The sequence below is a fragment of the Chiloscyllium plagiosum genome, unplaced genomic scaffold (genome assembly GCF_037043375.1).
Source record: "Chiloscyllium plagiosum isolate Xiang-an unplaced genomic scaffold, Cpla_swu_hap1 HiC_scaffold_1, whole genome shotgun sequence".
NCBI classification, from domain to species: domain Eukaryota; kingdom Metazoa; phylum Chordata; class Chondrichthyes; order Orectolobiformes; family Hemiscylliidae; genus Chiloscyllium; species Chiloscyllium plagiosum.
This window is the reverse complement of record NW_028270139.1, coordinates 88,566,478-88,591,419: the sequence shown is the minus strand read 5'-3', so window position 1 is coordinate 88,591,419 and position 24,942 is coordinate 88,566,478. Positions and strand designations below refer to the sequence as shown.

At 39.0% G+C, this 24,942-nt stretch overlaps 2 protein-coding genes across 2 annotated transcripts in view; both read left to right on the top strand.

Moving 5' to 3' along the window:
* The window catches only part of ipo11 (importin 11), a 471,218-nt gene that overhangs the window by 353,472 nt on the left and 92,804 nt on the right, over positions 1-24,942 (top strand). The window contains exon 28 of the mRNA XM_043689427.2: positions 14,066-14,161. Within this exon, the coding sequence (XP_043545362.2) occupies positions 14,066-14,161 (96 nt within the window). The remainder of the gene's footprint in view (positions 1-14,065; positions 14,162-24,942) is intronic.
* On the top strand, positions 869-7,400 carry LOC122549611 (uncharacterized). Its single transcript, XM_043689434.2, has 2 exons — positions 869-998; positions 4,341-7,400. Exons 1-2 carry the CDS (start codon positions 965-967, stop codon positions 6,188-6,190), a joined length of 1,884 nt encoding a protein of 627 aa, XP_043545369.1. The 5' UTR covers positions 869-964; the 3' UTR covers positions 6,191-7,400.

Below are 24,942 nucleotides of genomic sequence, written 5' to 3'. Positions count from 1 at the left end.
TTCACCAAAGTTCTTTGACAACACCACCCAATGGTACACTTAGTCTAGCAGGACAATGTCAGCACTACATGGGAACACCACAATCAGCCAGTTCCCTTCCATGCCACACTCAATCCTGATTTGGAAGTATATCGCCATTCCCTCAATGTTACAGAGGCAAAATTCTAAAGCTCCCTACCTGAGGCATTGCGAGTGTACCGATGTCAAATGAACGCAGACAGAAAAGGAACATATTTGAAGAAAATGCAAATATATGGTTTATTAATCAGACAGTGCTGGTCCAGGATACCTTTAAGATTAAAATATAGGTGCAAATTGACTTGAGGGAAAAGTGTAGTGGAAGGGTAAATAGATATTGCAGAAAAGAAACTGCAAAGCTCATTGCAAAGAGCTAAATCTTGGATTTAGACAGTACCTGTCAAGAATAATTGTAATACTTTACAAATTTAAGACCATTAACCTTAATGTGTACTGTAATGTAAGCTGTAATGTCACCTATATAATTTTGGAGGCATTGAAAGTTATATTGTGGTTCATTGCGTTGGTATGGCGAAGCAAGGGTGTTATCACAGACATTGAGGGAAGTCTTATAATGAGTTGTAAGTTATTGAGTTCTGGGTGACAGACAATTGTTGATTACAGGCAAAATTTATTTCTAATTAACTGAAATTAATCCATAAACAACTACATTACTAAAATTGCTTTGCCAGAAGCAATCCACAATGAACAATGAAACTTTGCCCAGTTTCACCATTTCCTGTTTTCATGGAAACATACTTTGTCAAACCACTATGGAGAAACATTACGAATAGTCAGTTCCTGCCTCACTGTGGATACACACCAAAGGGATGTGTACATTTCCTGAAGTTGACATTTTCCACTCCCATCCTGCAAGTAAAATCTTTTGTTCGTTAACCAAAGTCTGTTTTTTGAAATATGTGCATGCTTATTATCTCAACATTTTATGATTACGGAGCAGTTATGTTCTGTTCATCCAGGTGAGGATATGGGTTTGATTTTGCTCGATCTGTTTTGAAATTCATAATTTAATTGCATGAATCAAAGCGATTTGAATTTTTTTAACCAATGAAATATTACTCCATGAAATATATATTTGGTAGCATGGTAATAAAGCACTATACGAGAGGCTTGACATTGGCCTTGAAAGTTATCCAACTTCTTAATGAATGGTTAAAAATGCAGGGCTGTAATAGGGTCTCTAAAGTTGACCCTGGCCCTTAACTTAGTGGGAATTTGATCACCATTTTTGCTCAGCCTGTATTCAGAGGTTTGTGTGGGAAGTCTTGCCATTCTGCTTTAAAGAAGGAAGGGACAAATAATACTAATGAAAAATTTGCAGCAACAGGAAAAGAGTTTTTAAAAAAAAACTGGGAAGAAATACTGTGCACTTCACATATGATTTGTTGCTATAAAACAAAATTTTAACAAATCATTTTAAAAATATCGCGACATTTTTAGTATAACTTTTTAATGCTGCAGAATGAGCCATTCCATCCAGCAGAATTTTGATTTTAACTACCACCTTTACTTTTTAAAATACTCCGAGTTCTAAAAATTGAAGATATTTTCAAAGTAATTTTCTAATTCTTTAATGTTAAAGAGTGAAAGTACAATTAACTGGATAGATTTATAGAATGTTTTTATCTTCTAATAAACTATAATAATTGAAATCCTGTTCTGAAATCAGTGCAAAAGTTATTATTAGAACAGATTAAATTTTGTTCTTTGGTCTGTTTGTAGAGTGTAGTTGTGCTCAACAGAGCTACAATATGGCTGCTTGCCTGCAAAGAGTTCATGAATTGTCAGTAATATTAAAGAAAATGTTTACAATGGCTAATCTTTCAACAAAAATAGAACTTTATTTCTGTCAATCAAGCTATTGATTGGCTCACAAACCTACGTTCTCAGACTAATGTGACCATTTACTCATTAAGTCAGTTTTTTTGGGGATCAAATTATTTTTAAGTTTTAATGGCATAATCCCCACTGTTGAGAACATGGGTCACATGTTGCATTGTTATTTTGCCATTCATAAATCATCACAGTTCAGAAAATACGAAAATATTTAAGACAAGAATATATTGGAAATATATTTAAAATCGATCACCAGATCACTAAATCTACAAAAACGTGTACTTTTTTTTTACAAAAGGACAGATCTCTGAATTTCTGAACAGAGATTCTATTCAGGCCTCCTTCCGGAAGCCAGACTTCCATTCTGACAGTTCTTTTGTCGTGCAAAGCTATCAGATGAAGGGAAGCTGAGTGGCTCCTTTATACAGCAGTCAGCTGCTGTATTTTGACATGCAGAAGTCCTGAAATCCAATTTCACAACTATTGCCAAAGTGCAAGTAGAGAGGCAAAGTAGGACGTTAGGGTGCTGAAAGTGTAGGGTGTCAGGTGCATAGTGTGCCAGGTAAGTGATGATGTCGGGGTAGACATCAGATGATTATGCTGCAAGGTAAGTAGAATGTCACGTAGTTAGGGTGCAAGGGGTAGATGAATAGGAGATAGGGTGCCAGGTAATAGGGTACCAACTGGAAGCAGGCTGGGAGATAGTTGTTAGTTGGATTTGAACCAGTGGAGGGGAAAGTAAAGGATAGGGATGGGACAGATCACAAAATAATTTGAATTTTTTGATTAAATTGGAGACTTTCAGAAGATTCCAAGTGTAGAGGATTTCCCCAGCTGAATCTTCAATTTCCAGGGCAGTTATTTTGGAGTATACAGTGCTGGGGATTCCACAGGGTTGCCATGTGCAAATCTGGTTTACACTGAAATGGCAACCGTCTGGCCGTTGGAAACTTCAACCCAATATCTTTTTCAGTAAATTCAAAAGCAATGCACTGATGAAATCCATTGTTATCACCTTGAAGTTATACCTGTTTTGCTACTTCGGAATAAAATTTATCCTTATAGTTTAGAAAAATATTCTGACATTCTTTTGTATAGTTTTTTTTTAGAAAAATCTTGCATGAATAGCTGAATAGGTCAAAAGTATTGGAAAACAGTTACGATTCTCCAGCTGTTCAGCATTCTAAACTGGGAAGAGTTCCATGATTTTTGTTTTAGTCTTGTGTCATTAATAAATTTCAAGTAAGCCAATTCATTGACCTTAGAATTCTACGTTATTGGGTGGGGGGGGAGGGAAGAAGAGTTAGAAGAACAGCCTAAAGTTCCTTCAACTCATGCTATCCATTGAACTCTGCTGCAAGTTTGCTTGTGTGGAGTACTGAAGCATAAAGTCTTTCTACTGGCAGGAGGATCTGTAGTAAAATGACATAGATTAGCAAAAGAACTGCAGGGAAGAGAAGTTATTTAGGATCCAGAATGGCATTGCTTCAAAGGTGGTGAACACATTCAATAGTAAATTCCAAAGGCGACTTGAATATATACACTAAAAGTAATCATCTTTAGGTCTGTAAGGAAAACTTAAAAAGGAACACTTTTCACAGTGGCAAGGTGTTCCACGGTGCTATCAGCTGAAAATTATTTTTGAGATATAATATTTATTGTAATGTAGAACAGCAACAGGGGAGCTGGATGGTCTTCAATGCTGTATTATGGATCAGCACTTAATTGCAACAACTCCGTAGTGTAGACTTTGATTGTTTGGCAAATGGGGGAATGTTAGACCCAGTGTCCTGATCATACTTATCCCTTCCCAGAGAGATTCCGGTCATTATCAGATTGGTGTTTCATGCAACGTTCTAACAGGCGACTGTGATCTTTTTGTTTATTCTTTAATGAGATGTTGGCTTGCTAGACCATTTCAGAAAGTATTAAAGAGTCAGTAAATCACTGTGGGCCTGGATTCACATTTAGGCCAAGCCAGGTAAGAATGGCAGATTTCCTTTCCTAAAGCACATTAGTGAACCGGATGAGATTTTACAACAATTGACAACAGTTTCCTGGCCACTGTTAGATTAGCGTCCATAAATTGTGTAATGACTACACTTAAACATTTAATTGGCTGGCAATTACTTTGCTATATCGAGGGCTGAAGGGCCTGTACTGCGCTGTTATGTTCTATGCCCTGTGGTTGTAAAAGGTGCAATATAAAGAAACTGGCACCAGAACAAGAAAAATAATTCCTTGAGGGTATGCATTTAGTAATGTTGGGTGGTCCAGAGATGTTTGAGAGGAGTTTTCAATTGAGAATTACTGCGTTAATTGGTTCAATCTGAAAAGAGTAAAATAAGGGATTTGAAAAGTTTTCAAATGTAAAGTGCACATAGTTTTTTCATGAAATAAAATTGAAACTAAATTAGGTCAACCGCTGGTAATATATTCTGTCTTTTTACATGTTGAAACAATAGGCTATAAAGGACAAGACCTCAAGAAAATGTACGGATTTTACAACATCAACAAATGCTGTGTACCAGTTGTCAAGCTGCTGGTTGGCATTCTTCTTCTGATGCCTCAAGGCCTTTCACTGGTTTGTCCTTCTGTTTGTCAGCGTTGTTCAAGGACTCTAGTTCAGTGCTGCAACTTAGGTTTCACATCAGTTCCTCGGAATTTTGCAAAGACCACTTCAGTTATTTACCTTAGCAGGAATAACATTTCTAATGTAACGCCTGAGGATTTAGAAGGATTTAACAGACTGTCATCACTTTTCCTTGATAACAGCGGTCTCGTTGATATACATCCTCAAGCTTTTATTAGTCTCACAAATTTGTATTACTTGTATTTGAATAATAACCAGATACAGTATATCAAGCAAGGGATATTTGGAAGCCTTTCAAAACTTCGATACTTATACCTACAACACAATCACATTCTTTCTATTCCAAGAAGATTATTTTCTGATTTGACTGCCCTTCGATACTTACAACTTGAAGGAAACTCCCTTCGTGTGCTCAGCAATGGAATGTTCATTGGTTTAATGAGTCTTCATACACTGCATCTTGCTAACAACAGAATTTCCTGGGTATCTAATTCCTCATTTAATCAGCTTGCACGACTGGAGTTTCTCAATCTACAGAGCAACTACTTAACATGGATCCCGTCAAATACTTTCATTCAGCTTAAGATCCTTAAAAGCCTTATCTTATCCAATAATCCAATAAAGTTAATCCATACTAATTCATTTAATGGATTAGGAAGTCTCAAATATCTTTACCTTGGTAATTCCAAAATAAAATCCATAGCAAAAGATGGCTTTACTGCAATGAAGAGCTTAATACACTTAACACTAAGTAACAATAGCATAATTCGCATTAATTCTGATGCTTTTAAAATATTGCATCTTGGGTATTTGAGGCTTGACCATAATAATATATCATTTATTGAGCCTGATGCATTTGAAGGAATGGCAACAACTTTGAAAATTCTGCACTTGGCCAATAATCGTCTTGCAAATTTGCTTCCTGAGGTTCTGAGACCATTGGTCTCGCTAAATCGTTTAGTAATAAATGACAATCCCTGGGAGTGCAACTGTAACTTGCTCAGTTTGCATAGATGGCTCTTGTCATCCTCTTTGAGGTTAAATATTCGTTGTCACAGTCCATCCCAGCTGCGTGGTAAATCCTTGCATTATGTCAGTGTAAATGAAGTTAGTGGATGTAATAACAGTTTAGTATCTTTGGGATTAGATATTGAAAAGAGATCTCCAACTACTAGCAGACTGTTAACCTCAATAAAAACAGATACCTCAAATGTTCATTTCAAGTCGGAACGCAGTTCTGTAACAGTGCAAGATTTTAGAGATGCAGTATTTGTCACAGAAGGCACACAGCAGTACACAAGCATGCTACCAGGGCAACTATCTGTGGCAAATGAATCTGTAAATTTAACTACATTTGCAGCTTCTGATATGGCATCGATTTCAATCAAACCTTTGTTCATCTGTGAACAAAATTTAGAAAAGTTGAACCAAGCCTTTGACATACTCTTGGTCTTTTTCATCTTGGCCTGTGCAGCAGTTTTATTCCTGATATATAAAGTTCAACAGCTGCATAAGAAACTCAAGGATACTGAGGCAGAAGGAGACAATGTCCTAGAGTATTACGGTGTGTATCCATATGCAAGGTATTATGTGACAGACTCAGTCCAGGTTATACCTCCCGAACCTGTGACAAATCCAGATGTGGACCAGACCAGTATCCTAAAGATAGCAGACCCTACTGAACAAGCTGAAGTTATTCTCTTTGAGCACTCAGTTTTATGATTATGTTCATATCTACAATGTACACTGAATAGAAAGTTATCATTTATAGGCAATAGATTTTGATTTTGATCAGTTAATTAGAGTTTAAACTGTGTATGTATAATTTGTCATCCTACAAGAAACCCCCGTGCAGAACAATCTGTTAATAAAATACATATTTTTATGCAAGTCTACCAGCAAAACGTCACCAAGTTTTTTTTTCTGAAGCATCGAAACATACCCTGGGGTCCAACTGGTCCATGTGGACCAGGTATCCTAAATTAATCTAGTCCCATTTGCTAGCATTTGGCCCATATCCCTCTAAACTCTTCCTATTCATGTACCCATCCGGAAGTATTTGTATCAGTCTCCACCACTTCCTCTGGCATCACTCTTTCTGTGAAAAAGTTGTTTCTTCCATCCCTTTTAAATCTTTCCCCTCTCACCTTAAACCTGTGCCCTGTAGTTTTGGACTCCTGTGCCCTGGGAAAAAGGCCTTAACTATTCACCCTATCCATGCCCTTCATGACTTTATAAATCTCTTCTAGGTCGCCCCTCAGCCTTTGTGCTCCAGGGAAAATAGCCCTAGTCTCTCCTTATAAAACCCTCCAACCCTGGCAATATTCTTGTAAGTCTTTTCTGAACCCTTTCAAGTTTCACAACAACATTCATAAAGCAGGGAGACCAGAATTGAACACAGTATTCTAAAAGTGGTGGTGGGTGCACTATTCTGGATGCCAGCCTATGAGTTCTCTTACTCAGTTCAGGCCTAGTGGGACTCTTTTGCTGTCATGAGTCCGCATACCAGCAGCAACTACAATGGCTTGTTGGTCCGGATACTAAAGAAAATGTTAACTGTTTGGCCGATGATCGGCTTTGTTTTGGGTTTTTGCTGTGGGCTGACCTATCCCTCTGTTCAGGATATGTCTGAGTGAGACTATGCAATTGCCCTTATTCAAGTGGTGCCCACCAAGCTGGGGAAGGTGTCCACTTCTAATTGCATGCCTTGTTCAGGAAGTTATGAAAAATAACCTGAATTTTTAAAAATCTCAGCACATGGTTATCTTTTAACAGCTGCAATAGAGTATAGGTAATATGCATTTATAATTTAGTGAATGTGAAGTATTCAATTGGTGACATTCCAAAAGTTTAGTGGATTTGTTCCTTACATTGCAAATAATGACCATGTATTGTTCATAAACAATAAATATCCTATGAAGAAATGTTTTGTACTGAATCCTTGGGTTCTTATTCATGTTATGATAGTGCACTTATGCATCCATGTCAATACCATGTTTTAGTCTGTCATGTTAGTAGTAGAAAGAGCTACACCTTAAGAGATACCCTTTGAGATTTTAGTGGACATGTATTACAAATTGGTCATTTTAAATTATAAAAATACCAGAAGAATAATTGAGTTAGGATGCCAAACATCTGAGATTCCAGTGTATATAGCACAGTCATATCAAATACAATGGTGCTATTATAACCATGCCATCATGGTTCCTTGGAAGTCTGTGATTAATACATCAAAATATAAAGCAGAATATCTGAAGAAAATAGTTGAAGTGAATCAATGTTCCACATTTATGATTCATTTTATATTATAACTAAAAAGACTTTCTTCTAATCTAGCCTGTATTCTGGCACTGCTTTTTGACTTTAGAAAAGGCAGCAGCTGATGCTATCAATCTATTGTCATAAATATGAATTAAGCAGAGCACATTACGCAGATTGTTTCTGTCCCATGTATTGTTTATGCTTGTTCTACAACCATAAACCAGTCAAAGACCTTTGAGTCATCTTTTCCAAACTTCATGAGCCTAGGATCACTACAATGGTACTTGTTTGATCAGTTAATCCTAACTTAGCCCACTCCACTAAATATCTGTTGAACAAACACCAGAATTCAGGAGAAACTCAGCAGGTCTGGCAGCATCTGTGGAGAGATAAACAGTTAATATTTTGAGTCTGGTGTGATGATTCCTCTGAACTGTAAAATATAGAGGCAAATGAATTTGTCCTGTTATCAGCAGCCCAGTGCATTCCATTGACATCTTTTTTTTGTTTCTCCATTAACAAAGCTTTTGTCTTTTGCATTGACCTCTGCCCTTGTAAAAACTACAAGGAAATTTTCAGTTCTGAACAAGAGTCATACCAGACTTGAAACATTAACCGTTTCTCTCTCCAAAGTTGCTGCCAGACTACCTGATTTTCTCCAGCATTCTGTGTTTGTTTCAGATTTCCAGTGTCTGCAGTATTTTAGCTTTATTTAAATGTGTGTTTAATTTTTTTCACCTTTAATATTTTGTGTAAAATTTGTTAGGCAGGTGTTTAACTCCAGGAGTTAAATCAAACTCACTAATTAAAATCAGGGAATGCCCATATAGAACAGAGATAAGGCAGACTTTATTTTCTCACAGAGGGGATTGAGAGTTTTTGTGAGTTTCCTCCTGAAAAGTGATGAAAGCAAAGTCCTTGAATATTTTTAAGACAGATTAGATAGATTCTTGTTAGGCAAGGTTATTATTTTGAAATTCCAATCAGATCAATCGGAATATTGATTGGTGGAGCACACACGAGGTGCTGAATGTCCTATTCCAGTGACTGGATCATAGGTCAATTTGCTTTTCCAGTTGATTACAATATTGTCCTGGATTTTTAGAATTACTGAGGGTAATGTTTCCTGATAATGTATCTGTCATGTACTCTTCAAACAATGGTTTAAATTCAAACAAGATTCATCTCTGTTGTTATCCATATAAAGATGAGTAGATCTTTTTGAATACTATTGTATAGCACTTCTAAAATTGTTTTCCAGTTAGCTTATGTTTCATAACATATTGCATGTTAATAATGCACAACCTCTATGCATTTATTAGCATTATACTGAGAAGTGATTTTATTTTATCTTTCTGGCGAGCTCTGTATTTAGTTTTTAACATGATGTGGATATTATCATTATTATGAGCAGGGAGTTAACATTTATGATGTTCAAATTGGTTAGTTTTGGATTTGATGTCCAAATTTGGTAGCTATCTTTGCCTTTTAAGAAGAGTTATTTTCAAAATGTCTGCATTCCTCTTTTCTTTCACTGAATGCACATTGTTATTTGAAAATATGTTTAAAAGGCTCCTGATGTCAACATCCAGGAGGGAAAGGCTGCAAGTGGATTTGTTGTGAATGTGTGTGCTGAAAGAGATTTATCATATGCCAGATGATTTCGATCAATCTGTTGGATCTGTCAGTGTGGTTCACTACAGTGATGTCACCCTCAGGACTATGTTTGAACTAGTCGTCGGCAGAAAGGGAAAGTTATTGATTCAAACCACTTTATGGGTTTTTTTTGCAGGCAAAGTTGTTGATTTGTCAGCTGGTGTTTTCTGACAGTCTTGCTGAATTTTGTGTTTGCAGTGAAAAAAATTATGTTTTTAGAAGTAAAATTAATAGAATTTTATTTTAATGGGCTTTTCACATTATATTTACATCAAGTCCTTTTCTTGTCTAATCCATAAGAAGTGGATTTGGACTCTGTCTAAATTGTAATCCAAATCCTTATGTCTCTTGGTGATGACATACTGGAATATTGTGTGTAGCTTTACTCTCCTTATGTGAGGAAGGATGTTGCTGCTATAAGAGAGTGCAGCAAAAGTTTACCAGTCTGATTCCGAGGTGGTGGCACTGATATGAGGATGGGTTGAATCAATTACATATTAATATCAAAGACAGGAGCAGGGTAGGCTGTTCGACCTCTCAAGCCTACTCTACCGTTCAATATGATCATGGCTGATCATCAAGTTCAATACCCGAATGCCGCTTTCCACCTATATCCCTGGATCGCTTTAGTCACGAACTGTATTTACCTCAGTGTTTTGACCTCAACCGCTTTCTATGGTAGTGAATTCCACAGGCTCACCACTCTAGATGAAGGAAGTTCTTCTCATCTCAGTCCTAAAAGCTTTATCCCTTATCCTTAAACTATGATTCAGATTGCATTCACTGGACCTCAGAAGACTAAGGGAAGATTCTCTCAGAAACCTATAAAATTCTAACAGGGCAGCACGTTGGCTCAGTGGTAAACACTGCTGCCTCACAGCACCAGGAACCCAGGTTCGATTCCAGCCTCAGGCAACTGTGGGGAGTTTGCACATTCTCTCCAGGTGCTCCATCGAACATAGACCTTACAGCGCAGTACAGGCCCTTTGGCCCTCTATGTTGCTCCAACCTGTGGAACCAATCTGATGCCCATCCATCCTACACTACTCCATATCATCCATATGTTTATCCAATGACCATTTAAACATACTTAAAGTTGGCGAGTCTACTACTGTTGCAGGCAGGATGTTTCATGCCCCCTACTACTCTGAGTAAAGAAATTACCTCTGACATCTGTCCTATATCTATCACCCCTCAATTTAAAGCTATGTCCCCTCGTGCTAGCCATCACCATTAGAGGAAAAAGGCTCTCACTGTCCACCCTATCTAACCCTCTGATTATCTTATAAGTCTCAATTTGGTCACCTCTCAACCTTCTTCTCTCGAATGAAAACAGCCTCAAGTCCCTCATCCTTTCCTCATAAGACCTTCCCTCTATACCAGGCAACATCCTAGTGAATCGCCTGTGAACCCTTTCCAAAGCTTCCACATCCTTCCAATAATGTGGTGACCAGAATTGTACGCAGTACTCCAAGTGCAGCTGCACCAGAGTTTTGTACTGCTGCAACGTGACCTCGTGGCTCTGAAACACAATCCCTCTACCAATAAAAGCTAACACACTGTACGCCTTAACAACCCAATCAACCTGGGTGGCAACTTTCAGGGATCTCTGTACATGGACACCAAGATCTCTCTGCTCATTTACACTATCAAGAATCTTACCATTAGCCCAGTACTCTTTATTCTTGTTGCTCCTTCCACATTGAGTCACCTCACCTTTTCTGCATTTAACTCTATTTGCCACCTCTTGGCCCAGCTTTGCAGCTTATTTATGTCCCTCTGTAACCAGCAACCCTCTTCAGTACTATTCACAACTCCACCGACCTTAATGTCATCTGCAAATTTACCAACCCATCCTTCTCTCCTCTTCTCCAACACATTTATAAAAATGACAAACAGCAGTGGACCCAAAACAGATCCTTGCGGTGCACCACCTGTAACTGAACCCCAGGATGAACATTTCCCATCAACCACTACCCTCTGTCGTCTTTCAGCTAGCCAATTTATGATCCAAACCACAAAATCACCCTCAATCCCATGCCTCCGTATTTTGTGCAATAACCTAACATGGGGAACCTTATCAAACACCATACTGAAATTCATATGCACCACGTCATATGCTAAATTCACATGCTAAATTGCCCATAATGTTCAGGGATGTGCAGGCTAGGTGCATTGGCAATGGGAAATGCAGGGTTACAGGGATAGTATAGTGAGGTGGGTCTGGGTGGGATGCTCTGTGGAGGGTCGATGTGGATTTGATGGGCCGAATGGCCTGCTTCCACATTGCATTATATGATTCTATTCTATGACTATCCAGTGTAAGTGTAGGAAGAATGTCCCTGATGGTGACCAAGTCCATAAGTATGGTTACAGTCTAAAGGTATGGGGTAAACCATTTAGCTCAATGATCAGCCATGATTATGGTAAATGCAAGTGTCTTTTTGTAATAGCTTCGTGGGTAGTAGGCAGAGCTTAAGAAAACAACTTGTATATGCCAGTTTATGTAGAGGCTATGATAGTGCATATAATTGAGTTTGTAAATTCGTTCACTGAGCTGGTGTGGTTCACTGTAGACATTTCGTTGCCTCACTAGGTGACCTCATCAGTGGTTCTTCAATGAAGTGTTGGTGGTCTATCCCGCCTGGTATTTGTGTGTATCTGTTTGTTGGTACTTCCGGTTCTGTGTGTGAGTGGTTTGTATGTGGGCTCCAGTTCATTGTGTTGATTGATTGAGTTCTGGTTGGAGTGCCAGGCTTCAAGGAATTTTCTGGCATGTCTCTATGTTGCCTATGCTATTGCTGGTTACATTTTCCCAGTTGAATTTGTGTCCTTCGTTGTCTGTGGTTGAAACTGAGAGATTACTGGTCGAGTCTGGCGGTGGCAAGATGATGTTCGTGCACTAATATGGTCAGTTTCCTTCTTGTTTGTCCTGTGTAGTGTTTTTCAGTCCTTGCAGGGTATCTTGTAAATAACATTTGTCCTGTTGGATGTGGGGAGCTGTTTGTGAGGTGCTGGTGAAGGACGTTTGCCAGTTTGTGAGCCATTAAGATTCCTAGGGGCCTGAGTTGGGTAGTCATTTCCGATATGCCTTTGATATACGGTATGATCATTATCATGTCTGGTTGTGTAATGTTTTCTTCTTTAAGTTTGTTGGGTAAGTATCAGAGGATAGTACTCTTGGGCTACCTGTTTTGTTTAGATCCCTTGAATAGGTGTTCCTGGTCTGCCTTCTGGAGTTCTGGGTTGCTGCAGTGTGTCTTTGCTGGTTTGAGTAGTGTTCAAATGCAGTTTTGTTTGTGTGTCTTGCAGTGGTTGCTGTTATAGTTCAGTAGCTGGTCTGTATGGGTGTTCTTCCTGTACACACTGGTCTGGAGTTCACCGGTAGGTGTGTGTTCCACTTAATACATCCAGGAAGGGTGGTTTGCTGTTATTTTCCTTTTCTTTAATGAAATTTATTCCGGTAAGGATGTTGTTGATGTGGTTGTGGGTTTCTTCCAGTTGTGTGCGTTTAATGATAACAAAAGTATTATCTACATACCGGATCCAGAATTTGGGTTGGATGGTGGGGAGGGCTGTCCATTCTAAGCGTTGCATTACTGCTTCCACTATCAGTCCTAATATCAGTGACCCCATTGGTATACCATCGATTTGTCTGTACACTTGTCCATTGAATGTAAAGTGAGTAATGAGGCATAGGTATAGTAGTTTTAACATGCTGTTCTTGTTGATGCTGCTGGTGTCGTTGGGTGACCTAGTAACTGTTTCATCCAATAATGTGGCGATGGTACTCTTGGCTGGGCTGATGTCTATAGATGTGAAGAGCATTGTTACATCAAATGAAATAATTATTTCTTCCTCCTCTGTTGTGGTGTTTCCGATAATGTTAAAAAATTCTTAGGAAGAGAGAATTCTGTTAGCTGTTTTGGTCTTGTTTCAATTGGGTCAATGTGACCATCCTAGCACCAGCAAAACAGAGACACGCGAGAGAATTCCTTGAAGCCTGGCACTCCAACTGGAACTCACTCAATCAACATATCGAACTGGATCCCATATGCAAACCACTCGGATACAGAACTGAAGTACCAAAAAAGACAGATACACATAAATACCCGATGGGATAGATCCTCAACACTTTATCGAAGACACACTAAGGATGTAATCTAGTGAGGCGACAAAACATCTGCAAAAAACCACACTAGCTTGGTGAACGAATCTATGACTTCATCCACAACCAGAGCTACAAATCTTTTTAAAAACTCTACAATTTAAAAAATTAAATTACTGTAACTCTTCAAGATTCATTTTTGTGAGCATACATATTAAGAGATTAAATTTGATTAAAAGTATTCATACCCATCCAGTATATTGCAATGCTGTCTTTGTGTTTATTTAAGAAAACTCAAAATTTATGCTTCCTACAATTCTCACAAATGGAGTAAATGACAATTTAGCATCAACTTTTAATATCTTGGAAAAATGACTCAGTAAGACTAGTTTTAATCTTTATTGATTATTATTATTATAATACATATTTCAAGGTGTGTTTTCCGCTGAAGTATTTTACATTTTTCAGAGAACATTTTTCTAGCTATGCCTTTTGTTTTGCTTCAGAGCAGATTTCGTATTGCATACTTTGTCGAAGTCTTTGAATTTAAGCTGCATCCTGTTCTTTTACAGTCTTATTCAAGATAAGTTCTGTGGCATTATAAACATTTGTGTGGAAGCATTACATGATGTCCTGTCAGAGGATCCAGATACAGGAACTTACAAAGAGTAAGTAAGCAGTCCATGAATGTGAATTAATTTAAAATGATTGTAAATTATTTTATTACACTAAATTTATTGGAAATTATATGATAGAATGGAAATGAAAACCAGACAATCTAAAATGCCGTGTTGGTACTCAGACAGCAGATTCAAAATCTGCCCCTATACCTTAGGACTTTAGTTTCTGTATGAAATAACAACTGTAAATGTCCTGTTGCCTTGGTTCATTAATTTCCAGGCTATAAAGCTTGTAGTGAAACCATCCTTCATGTTTAGGTTGGTTTTCAGAGATGATTCCTTCTGCCAATTCATCATGAACCTATTTATCCCAAGGGAGCATTAGGTATGTCGCACTTTTATTTGAAAAGGCACATCCCAGTGATTGATTATGCCTCAGATGAGCTTGACTCTTACTGAAGAGCAAGCTTATTTGACAATTTTTGTAGTTGAGTTGTAAATTTCCTAAGAGTCCATATTGCTATATAGAACATTGTGACATTATTATTTATTTATTTTTATCTACTAGAAATTTTTAAAATTGTCATTTCTAGATTTGTGCTGTGAGTAATGTTAAAATTTCTATCATATTATTAAGAGAAGTGTTGGGTTGTTTGCAATTTAATTTTGATCAACATAAATTTACAAGTATAAAAAGGGTTTTGTTTCCAGCATTTTGTTAAATTATAAAGCTATACATTGAGGCCTGGCTGATTATCACCAAGCATTACACACAACAAAGGTTTAGAAATAGCAATATTGTTATTTTGTCTAATTTCAGTGTCTTTCTACCTTGTCTTAAAATGTTTGCAAAATTCATGAAAATATTCAAAGACATAACTTTCCTCATATTAAATTTCTTTATTCTTGCTGTTTCTATAATTAATCTATTAAGTGTAATTGGTGATAATGCAGATCATGTTTTTGGAAAACACAGATGTATTAGGTAGTGTCATGCCTTAATGCGGAAGTGTGTATTGTAAGTTCCACAAACCATCACAAAATGTATAAAGTTCCAATGAACCCACTAAAATGGGCAATTTGACTGACTATTATTCAGAACAAAAGCAATTCATGCCATGTCTTATCAGTAACAGTGAAATAACTATTTATTGTAACACACTTATAAGACCAATGAAAGCGAAAATTGTGAACATGATGACGCTATTGTTTATGCAGTGATGGATATTCTTCAATGCAGTGGTTGATCAGGTAGACCTGTCTTGTTTTAAGATTCTTTCTTTTCAGCTTTCTTGGTTTCTCTTGTCTTTTATCCCCAAACAGTGAAGAAGAAAGGGCGGGTTTGCAATGGAGGTGGGAATGGTAGTTGAAGATGAATTTTTCTGTCTGCAGGTCTAGAATTTTTAATGCATCCCAGAGTATTTCTACAGATCTTCTCATTGTCCTTCCTCTAAGTACGATAATGCATTGTCTAACTGTCTCAGTACTTTCAGTGTTGGGCTAGTCAAGTTGTAAGAGATTTGCTTTGTGAAAAGTATACTTCTTCCTCCACCTCACTTGTGTTGTCTATCATCTCTATTGCTCTTAACACCTAACATACGTTCTCTTTATTATCATCTTCTCTGCTATGATTTTGTTTTACCATGTTTGGTTGTTCAAATTTCTAAATTTTTGCCTGTATGCTTCAAGAACTGACTCATATACACAGAATAGCCTTTTCTACTGTGCCATAATTCTTCAAAGGCCCATCTGACAGTGGTGCATACATTCCGCATGCTGTACCTATCAATTTGCTTTGTGTGGGCCATGTCTACTTTCCCATTAGCCACTTCATTTGTTTTACTGGTTTGTTAAATGACATAAAAAATGTCTCCACATCCATTTCCTCTAATTTCATATTCTCTGTTTCTCTTGTCTTTTATCCTGTCTGAAATTCAAGTTTTCTTAGCTCCATTTCTTGCTTTTTAATTCCATTTTCTACTTTTTTATTCCAAAGCACTTTCCTTTTCAATTTTACCTCTTTCTCATGTTCAAGCTGCTTTAACTATAATTGAATGCTTCCTCAGGTGACTCACCACTTGGTGTACCGAGTCATGCTGATATTTCAAACAATTCCAGATGTTTTCCCACTATTTCTGCCACCTTAATCTTGGCAGTCATTTCCACGTCAATTTATTTGCCAATTCAGCAATTTTAGCTTTTGTTACTTTCTGTTCTAACTGCACAAATGGTTTTAGCTGCTTCTAATGTCACCGTATTTGATCATGAGAAACCTGTTACCACTCACACTAACTCATAATCTAACATGCAATCTTACAAAATCCTTCAAAACATCCTGTCAATGTGCCTCCTAACACTTGTTATGATGAATGAGAAGAGTATAACAATGATCATGTCTCTGTTCCACAAAGTATCACTAAATGTGTAAATGTAAAGAAGTCCCAAAGAGACCACCAAAGTGACCAATTTACTTGACAGATTGTTTTACACCAGGTTTCATCAGTAACAGTAAAAATATTGTAACAGACACGACTTTAGCAACAGGAGAGAAAGGAAAGGATTTCTAAGCTTCAACTGTGAAACTTAAACTATTCTCTTCAAAACCTACATTTACATGGACATAATCACAATTAATATGGACAGATAAATAGTTTACCATTACATGCTATGGTGGGGAAAATTAACCAAATTCTGAAAATCAGAATTATAAGACACAAAGTAGAACATTATTTTCTCTCAGTCCTTCTGATTTTCACAATGATGTTACAGTGTTGTCTGTAAGGTGATGAGATGGCCTATCATAGTCTTAGAGGTTTAAAGAATAGAAAATGATTTGGATGCGAGCATAAGAGGTGCAGTTAGTAAGTTTGCAGATGACACCAAAATTGGAGGTGTAGTGGACAGCAAAGAAGGTTACCTCAGATTACAACAGGATCTGGACCAGATGGGCCGAGAAGTGGCAGATGGAGTTTAATTCAGATAAATGCGAGGTGCTGCATTTTGGGAAAGCAAATCTTAGCAGGACTTATACACTTAATGGTAAGCTCCTAGGGAGTGTTGCTGAACAAAGAGACCTTGGAGTGCAGGTTCATAGCTCCTTGAAAGTGAAGTCGCAGGTAGATAGGATAGTGAAGAAGGCGTTTGGTATGCTTTCTTTTATTGGTCAGAGTATTGAGTACAAGAGTTGGGAGGTCATGTTGCAGCTGTACAGGACATTGGTTTGGCCACTGTTGGAATATTGCGTGCAATTCTGGTCTCCTTTGTATCGGAAAGATGTTGTGAAACTTGAAAGGGTTCAGAAAAGATTTACAAGGATGTTGCCAGGGTTGGTGGATTTGAGCTATATGGAGAGGCAAAACAGGCTGGGGCTGTTTTCCCTGGAGCGTCAGAGGCTGTGGGGTGACCTTATAGAGGTTTACAAAATTATGAGGGGCATGGATAGGGTAAATAGACAAAGTCTTTTCCATGGGGTCAGGGAGTCCAGAACTAGAGGGCATAGTTTAGGGTAAGAAGGGAAAGATGTAAAAGAGACCTAAGGGGCAACTTTTTCACACAGAGGGTGGTACGTGTATAGAATGATCTGCCAGAGGAAGTGGTGTAGGCTGGTACAATTGCAACATTTAAAAGGCATTTGGATGGGTATATGAATAGGAATAGTTTGGAGGCATATGGGCAGGATGCTGGCAGGTGGGAGTAGATTGGGGTGGGATATCTGGTCGGCATAGACGGGTTTGACCGAAGGGTCTGTTTCATGCTGTATATCTCTATGACTCTAAAAAGGCACTTAAACCTATTGAGTCTGCACAGGGCTAAAACAACGACCTAACTATTCTTATCTCATTATTCAGCGTCTAGCCCAAAGCTTTGTCAGGTGAATATAGGTCTTGTTTTAGAATTTCTTCTTTATTTATCTGCTTTGTTCCAAAGAGAGGAAGAGAGAGAGAGATGCATGCTTCTTGTCTGCAGGCTGTGAAAGTTTTTTCCTCTGTCCTGATATTTGAAGGTCTTTTGAAACATGCTGCAACTCAGTCAATCAAAGAGCTGAAAGTGCCACTCAGTCTTGATTTCTCCTTCTCACCGCTTCAAAAAGCCACATTATATCTCACAGCTCAATTCCAACTTCCATTGAAGTTTATAGTCCCAAAAGAGAAAATGTATCTTGTAAAGTGGCTTAATTTTTTTCTGAGTTTTTGAATGCACCCAGAAACAGTCTAGCAGTAGTTTGATGCTCACAATGTGGTCTCCTCTACATTGGGGAAACTAAGTGTTGACTGGATGACCACTTAGCAGAACACCTATGTTCTGCCTGCAAAAATGACCGAGTTTCCAGTTGCCTGTCCTTTTAATACACCATCCTGTTCCCTGGCCAACATCTCTGTCTCAGGCTTGCTGCAATTTTCTAGCGAAGCTTAGTGTAAGCTGGAAGAACAGCACTTCATTTTCTGCTTGGGGTCGCTGCAGGCCTCCAGACTCAACATCGAGTTCAATAATTTTAGGGCCTGAACTCTCCCATGTCCTAACCCCCAACCCCACACATCAGGTCTTGATATCACATAGTCTGCCATTACACATTATTATTGTTAGCCACTAACAGTCTCCATTAACAGCTATTCAGTCTCCTAGCCAAATCGTTATCCACTCCTTTGTCTAGGCAACAGTGAGGACTGCAGATGCTGGAAATCAGAGTTTAGATCAGAGTGGTGCTGGAAAAGCACAGCAGGTCAGGCAGCATCCAAGGAGCAGGAAAATCGACATTTTGGACAAAAGCCCTTCTGTCAGGAAACGTTGGACAGACAAATTCCTTTGTCTGTCCAACAGCTCTTCTCTCTCTTTGGGCTCTATCCCCATTGATCGTTTATTCCTTACTCCCTTCCATCCCCCACCCTATTTTTTGCATATAAACCTATATCATCTTAGCTACCATCAGTTCCGAGGAAGGGTCACAGGATCCGAAACATTAACTCTGATTTCTGTCCACAGCTGCTGCCACATGTGCTGAGCTTTTCCTTCTCTTGTTGTTTTAGAAGTAGTTGCTGTTTGTTACAGTTTTTCTGAAGTTAATCTCCACAGTGCACCTATTTCCTTTTATCTCCTCCAACTTTGTAATGCGTATATTTGAAAATCACTCCAGCCGCAGCAGGTTCTATTGCAAAAATTGTATTAAAATAAAACACGCTTCAGGATAAATTTTACAGGGTTCTGCAGGTGCACTGTTTATGATGGTAAAATAACATTGTGTCGCAAATTAGGCCTCAGTTACATTTTGTACCATGTTGGATTTATCTTTGCCAACTTTGTTTGCAACATAGCCCAGGAGGATTTTTCACGTGACCTGTTCTAATACCTTGTTCCCTGCTGTCACTTTCTGAATTACCTGGTTAATGAGTGTAAGAATGCTGTCTGGGTGAATTTGGTCAATTAAGTTAATGCCCTTACATTGTGATTAATGATGGTGATATGGACTCAGCCTAATTTACTGATTACCTTAACAGAAGCACCTTAATGGGTGCAATCTTGTTTTAGTAATTTAGATTTTGTTTAATTTTTTTGTAAAATACTTTAAAAAGTTATCTAATTTGAAGCTATTCAAAACCATACATATTCCAGCTTCCAGAACATTTGGTCAAGTTTCATGTCACTCATTTATACTCTCGGTTGGATGCTCTCACTCCCCCTCTTTCTCTCTAATCTCCTCTTCTCCCAGCACTTCTTCATCCATCAAACATGTCGCAGATCCCAGACTGCAATCTAGTTGTTGTTCCGGTAATGCAGGCAGATAGATGGGTGTGATTAAAAGGTACGGAGACTGAGGGGGAATCACATGTGGAATTGTTCACAGCCTCCAGCGGTTACTCTGCTTGGAAAGTATCTTTACTGCATTTCATTACGTGACAGCATTTCTGCCTTGGATGCAATCAATCTGAGTCTGTAAAAGGCAATATACAAATTTAAGAACTGTTTTCTGAATTAATGTTCTTTTGCTGCAAAATACTAACAGTGAACATCTGTATAATGTACTGTTGGGTTCATTCAGATTATTATTTTATTCCCGAGTGATCAGCAATCCTAGGTAGATTTCTTTGGTTGATTCTGCATTCACAGGATCCAGTTAGCTCAAATGAAATGCATGTGCCATAACTTGGCTATTGGCAGGCCTGCTCAACTATTTTGAGTCTAGATCAAATTTGCTTGGTTTTTACATTTTCTTAACACTTTTTTTGTTGTTTTACTCTGCAGTCTGGTATTTTTCTCTCTTATCAATGCAGAATATTAATATTCATAATTAACAACCACCATAATATAAATAACACTGTTCAAAATACTGAGAATGAAATTTCCTTTAAGATTTCCAACAGTACACATGAATTGCACAATCAACAGCACGCAGAAGATTAGTTTCAAGAGGGTAAGAACTCCAGTCCATATGTTGTTAACTTTGGACCTGCCAACATCAGGCATCAGCTAACCATGGTGCCAAGCTTTGATAAGAGGACAGTATTCCTTTGAATGTAAATAATTCCATAGCTCTTCATTATTAATCTTTAGCCTTCATGAACAAACAGTGTTTGAACACAATTGATCACAAACGGGCATCAGGAAATAAGTTGATAGCTTGCTTACAGGAAGAGGGCATGCAGCACACCAGAGTGTATCCAATATCTGATGGAGGCAGAAAGTAGCAGAAATGGGCTAACATATCTATCTATGGTTGCTTCAAAGTAAAATGATGCCTGACAGCCCAGAAACATCTCAGAACAAAAGCCTCTTTGTTCCTTTACCAGTGCAACTATTTAACAAAAGATTGAATTATTTATGGAAGTATATTAGCTGAAAGCAGACATCACCAACCACACCAATATTTTTGCATATTCCAGTTGCATTGCGAAGGTAGTTGTGGGTCCTCTTCCTGAATTAATGCCATCTGAGTTATAATGAATCTTCCATAATTATATCCTGAATTTCTAGCGGTTTGACACAATTGAGCAGACTGTCAAGCCATGTTAGGGAGTGGGAGGCAAGTCACATTTAAATCAAATTGATTCAATAAAGAACACTGGTGAACCAGTTTGGATTTGGCAACAATACGGCAACTTTATGGTCACCTGTAGGGGCACCAGCTTTTGAATTAAAGTTTTCAAATACCATGATGTGATTTTAACTTGTCAATATTTTAATGATTAGTGAGGCCTTTACATTACTAGCCCAGTAAAATATTTGCAAATATGTTGGGCACATCTTAGCTACCATGAAAGTATATAATCAACAGCTACGTGCCAAATTGATTTTTTTTATCATTTGCAATCAAGTAGAAATACCCTATAAGCCTGTTGATTCCATCACTGTTCTCCCTGTAAGCAGTTTTGACTTGTACTTTTCCAAAAGCCTCTTCAGTGAGCTTGTCTCACCTTATCTTCCCCTTCAATTACAGGCTGAATTCTTTTAGAACGACTCTATTTGCTGAGCGTCCTCTCTATCTCTCTCTCTCGCTCTCTCTCTCGCTCTCTCTCTCTCTCGCTCTCGCTCTCTCTCTCTCTCTCTCCATCTCTCTCTCTCGCTCTCACTCCTCTTTCGCCCTCTCTCTTGCTCTCTGTCTCCCAACCCCTCTGCCCCTGGTCAGGTAAGTAGAAGCAGTTGAAGTTGCACGGTTGAGCATTCCATGATTCTTTCCATGCCAATCAATTCCAATTAACAGAAGGCAATCTAATCACATAAATTATAGTGGCTAGCCTCCTGCAACAACAATGCAGGAAAATTGTATCATGGGACAGCTCTGTAAAATATTTTACGGTGCTATAATTTAGCCCGATGTACTTAAACACTTTAAGACAATAGTGAATCAAACCAAGCGTTATTTTGTGGTAATTAGATTCCAGTTTTTGTTTTCATTCCTTCAGTAAAGCTATATAAAAATGAAAGGTGTGAAATACCCTATTTATTGATGTTTGACATGGGTTCCAGTGCTAATGAAAGGAGATGGTCTGAAAATGATTCCATTGAATCCAAATGTATTCCAATAAAACATAGATATTAACAAGTGAGTTCTGTATTTATTATTTTCTACCTTTCAAAACTGGCACAGTAAAAGTCTATGTTCTGCATTCATAACTCACATCCAGACAATGGTTAAACACTAATAATTCAAGGTTTTCATTTATTGATATGTCTGAAATGACAATATGATTTATTGGTACTGCATAAACAAAGGGGCAGGTTTATCATAGTAACATTGAATTCATTTTTGTACAGTGGTAAATATTGCAAGATGCTGGAGAACAACGGCTATATTCTACAAACAGGACCATTGATCTTCTATTGCTGCATTCAAATTCATATTGCCTTATTTTAATTATGTATTAAGTCTTTAAAAAGTACCACTTTTAAGTATCAGTTTTTCTTTAATTTACTCTGAAATTCACATAGGAGATTCAGAAGTGGGATTTGGGCTTTTTAAATATTTCACTCCACTAATCTGACATGTTAGTTTTTTTCATGTTAATAATTCTTCGATATATCTGCTGTTCCTTTCAAAAAAGTTCAAAGCAGAATTGTGTCAAATTCGCAACTATATACATTTAATTAAATATAAGTGCAGAAAGTCTGCTAATTGTAAATTCATTGTGTTTAATCATACATAGTTGGTAGACATTATTTGGGTATTCATTTGAGCCCCTTTAATGGGTTCTTGTGGTGTAGTGTCAAAAGTGTGGTGCTGGAAAAACACAGCCGATCAGGCAACATCGGAGGATCAGGAGAGTCGACATTTTGAACATAAGCTCTTCATCAGGAAGTGGGGGGGTTGGCGGGGAGGTGCGGTTGTGCGCCAAGGGAGAGATTAATGGGAGGGGGTGGGGCTGGGGCAGAGGTAGCTGACAATGCAATAGATAGATGAAGGTGGGGGGTGTTAGGGATAGGTCGGACTGGAGGGTGGAGCAGATAGGTGGGAACGAAGATGGACAGGTAGGACAGTTCATGAGTGTGATGCCGAGTTGGAAGATTGGATCTGGGATAAGGAAACTGGTGATATCACAGAAGATGAGGCGTTCTTCCTCCAGATATTGGGTGGTTAGAATTTGGCAATGGATGAGGCTCAGGACTAGCATGTCCTTAGTGGAAGGGGAATTAAAGTGTTTAGCCACAGGCCAGTGGGGTTGATTGGTGTGTGTGTGTCCTGGAGATGTTCTCTGCAACGTTCCGCAGGTTGGCATCCAGTCTGCCCAATGTTGAGGAGACCACATCGAGGACAATGGACACAGTGTTTGGCGGTGCAGGAAAACCTCTGCCAGATTAGATTAGATTAGATTAGATTACTTACAGTGTGGAAACAGGCCCTTCGACCCAACAAGTCCACACCGACCCTCCGAAGCGCAACCCACCCAGACCCATTTCCCTACACTTACCCCTTCACCTAACACTATGAGCAATTTAGCATGGTCAATTCACCTAACCTGCACATTTTCTTTTTGATTGTGGCAGGAAATGTAGAAGGATCCTTTGGGACCTTGGATGGAGATGATGGGGAAGGTTTGGGTGCAGGTTTTGCACCTCCTGTGGTGGCAAGGGAAGGTGCCGGGAGTGGAGGGTGGGTTGTTGGGGGGTGGAGGTGGACCTAACGAAGGAATTGTGAAGGGAATGGTCTCTGCAGAATGCAGATAGGACTGTGGGTGGAAATATTATCTCTGGTGGCGGAAATGGTGGAGGGTGAAGCATTGTATCTGGAGGTTGGTGGGGTGGAAGGTGAGGACCAGGGAGTATCTATCCTTGTTGCGATTGGAGGTTTTCCTGCACCTCCAGATCCTTTCACATTCCTGCACCTCCAAATACCTCATCTACTGTGTCCGTTGCTCTCGATGTGGTCTCGTCTACATTGGGGAGACAGGACGCCAACTTGCAGAACGTTTCAGAGAACATCTCTGGGACACACGCACCAATCAACCCTACCACCCTGTGGCTGAACACTTCAGCTGCCCCTCCCATTCCGCCAAGGGCAAGCAAATTCTCAGCCTCCTCCACTGCCAAATTCTAGCCACCTGATGCCTGGAGGAGAAACACCTCATCTTCCTCCTTGGGACCCTCCAACCACATGGGGTCAACGTCGATTTCACCAGTTTCCTGATCTCCCCCCCCCCCCATGTTATCCCTGATCCAAACCTCCAACTCGGCACATCTCTCTTGAACTGCCCTATCTATCCATCTTCCTTCCCACCTATCTGCTCCACCCTCCACTCCGTCCCATCCCCATCACCCTCCCACCTTCATCTCCCTATCACATTCCCAGCTACCTCCCTATTGCATTCTCAGCTACCTTCCTCCCAGCCCCACCCCCTCTCATTTATCTCTCAGCCCCTTGGTGCCCCCCGCACCATTCCTGATGAAGAACTTACATTCGAAACGTCATCTGTGCTGCTCCTCAGGTGCTGCCTGACCTGCTGTGCTTTTCCAGCATCACACTTCAACTCTGATCTCCAGTATCTGCAGTCTTCACTTTCTCCTTCTTGAAGTGTAGTGTTTGTGGCCCTGCCTCTGAGCTAAGAGACTCAGGTGCGAGTCCCACCTGCTCTAGTGACATGTAATAGCATCTCTGAACAAGTTGCTTAGAATATAGTGTCCCTACCTCTGAGCCAGGAGATCTGGTTTCAAGGCTTGGGAGGTGCTTTGTAAGGAGCCTTGGTGAATTTCTGCAGTGCATCTTGTAGATGGTACACAACGCTGCTACTGAGCATCCGTGATTGAGGGTGTGGATGTATTGCCAGTCTAGGTGATGTCAAGATTCTTGAGCATTGTTGGAACTGCACTCATAAAGTCATCAGCATGGAAACAGACCCTACAAC

Bases quoted from the DNA above. Each gene is read 5' to 3' on its own strand.
- LOC122549611 (XM_043689434.2), top strand. From the start codon at position 965: ATGATTACGGAGCAGTTATGTTCTGTTCATCCAG. The intron at 999-4,340 runs GTGAGGATATGG...TTGAAACAATAG, and splicing joins GTTATGTTCTGTTCATCCAG to GCTATAAAGGACAAGACCTC.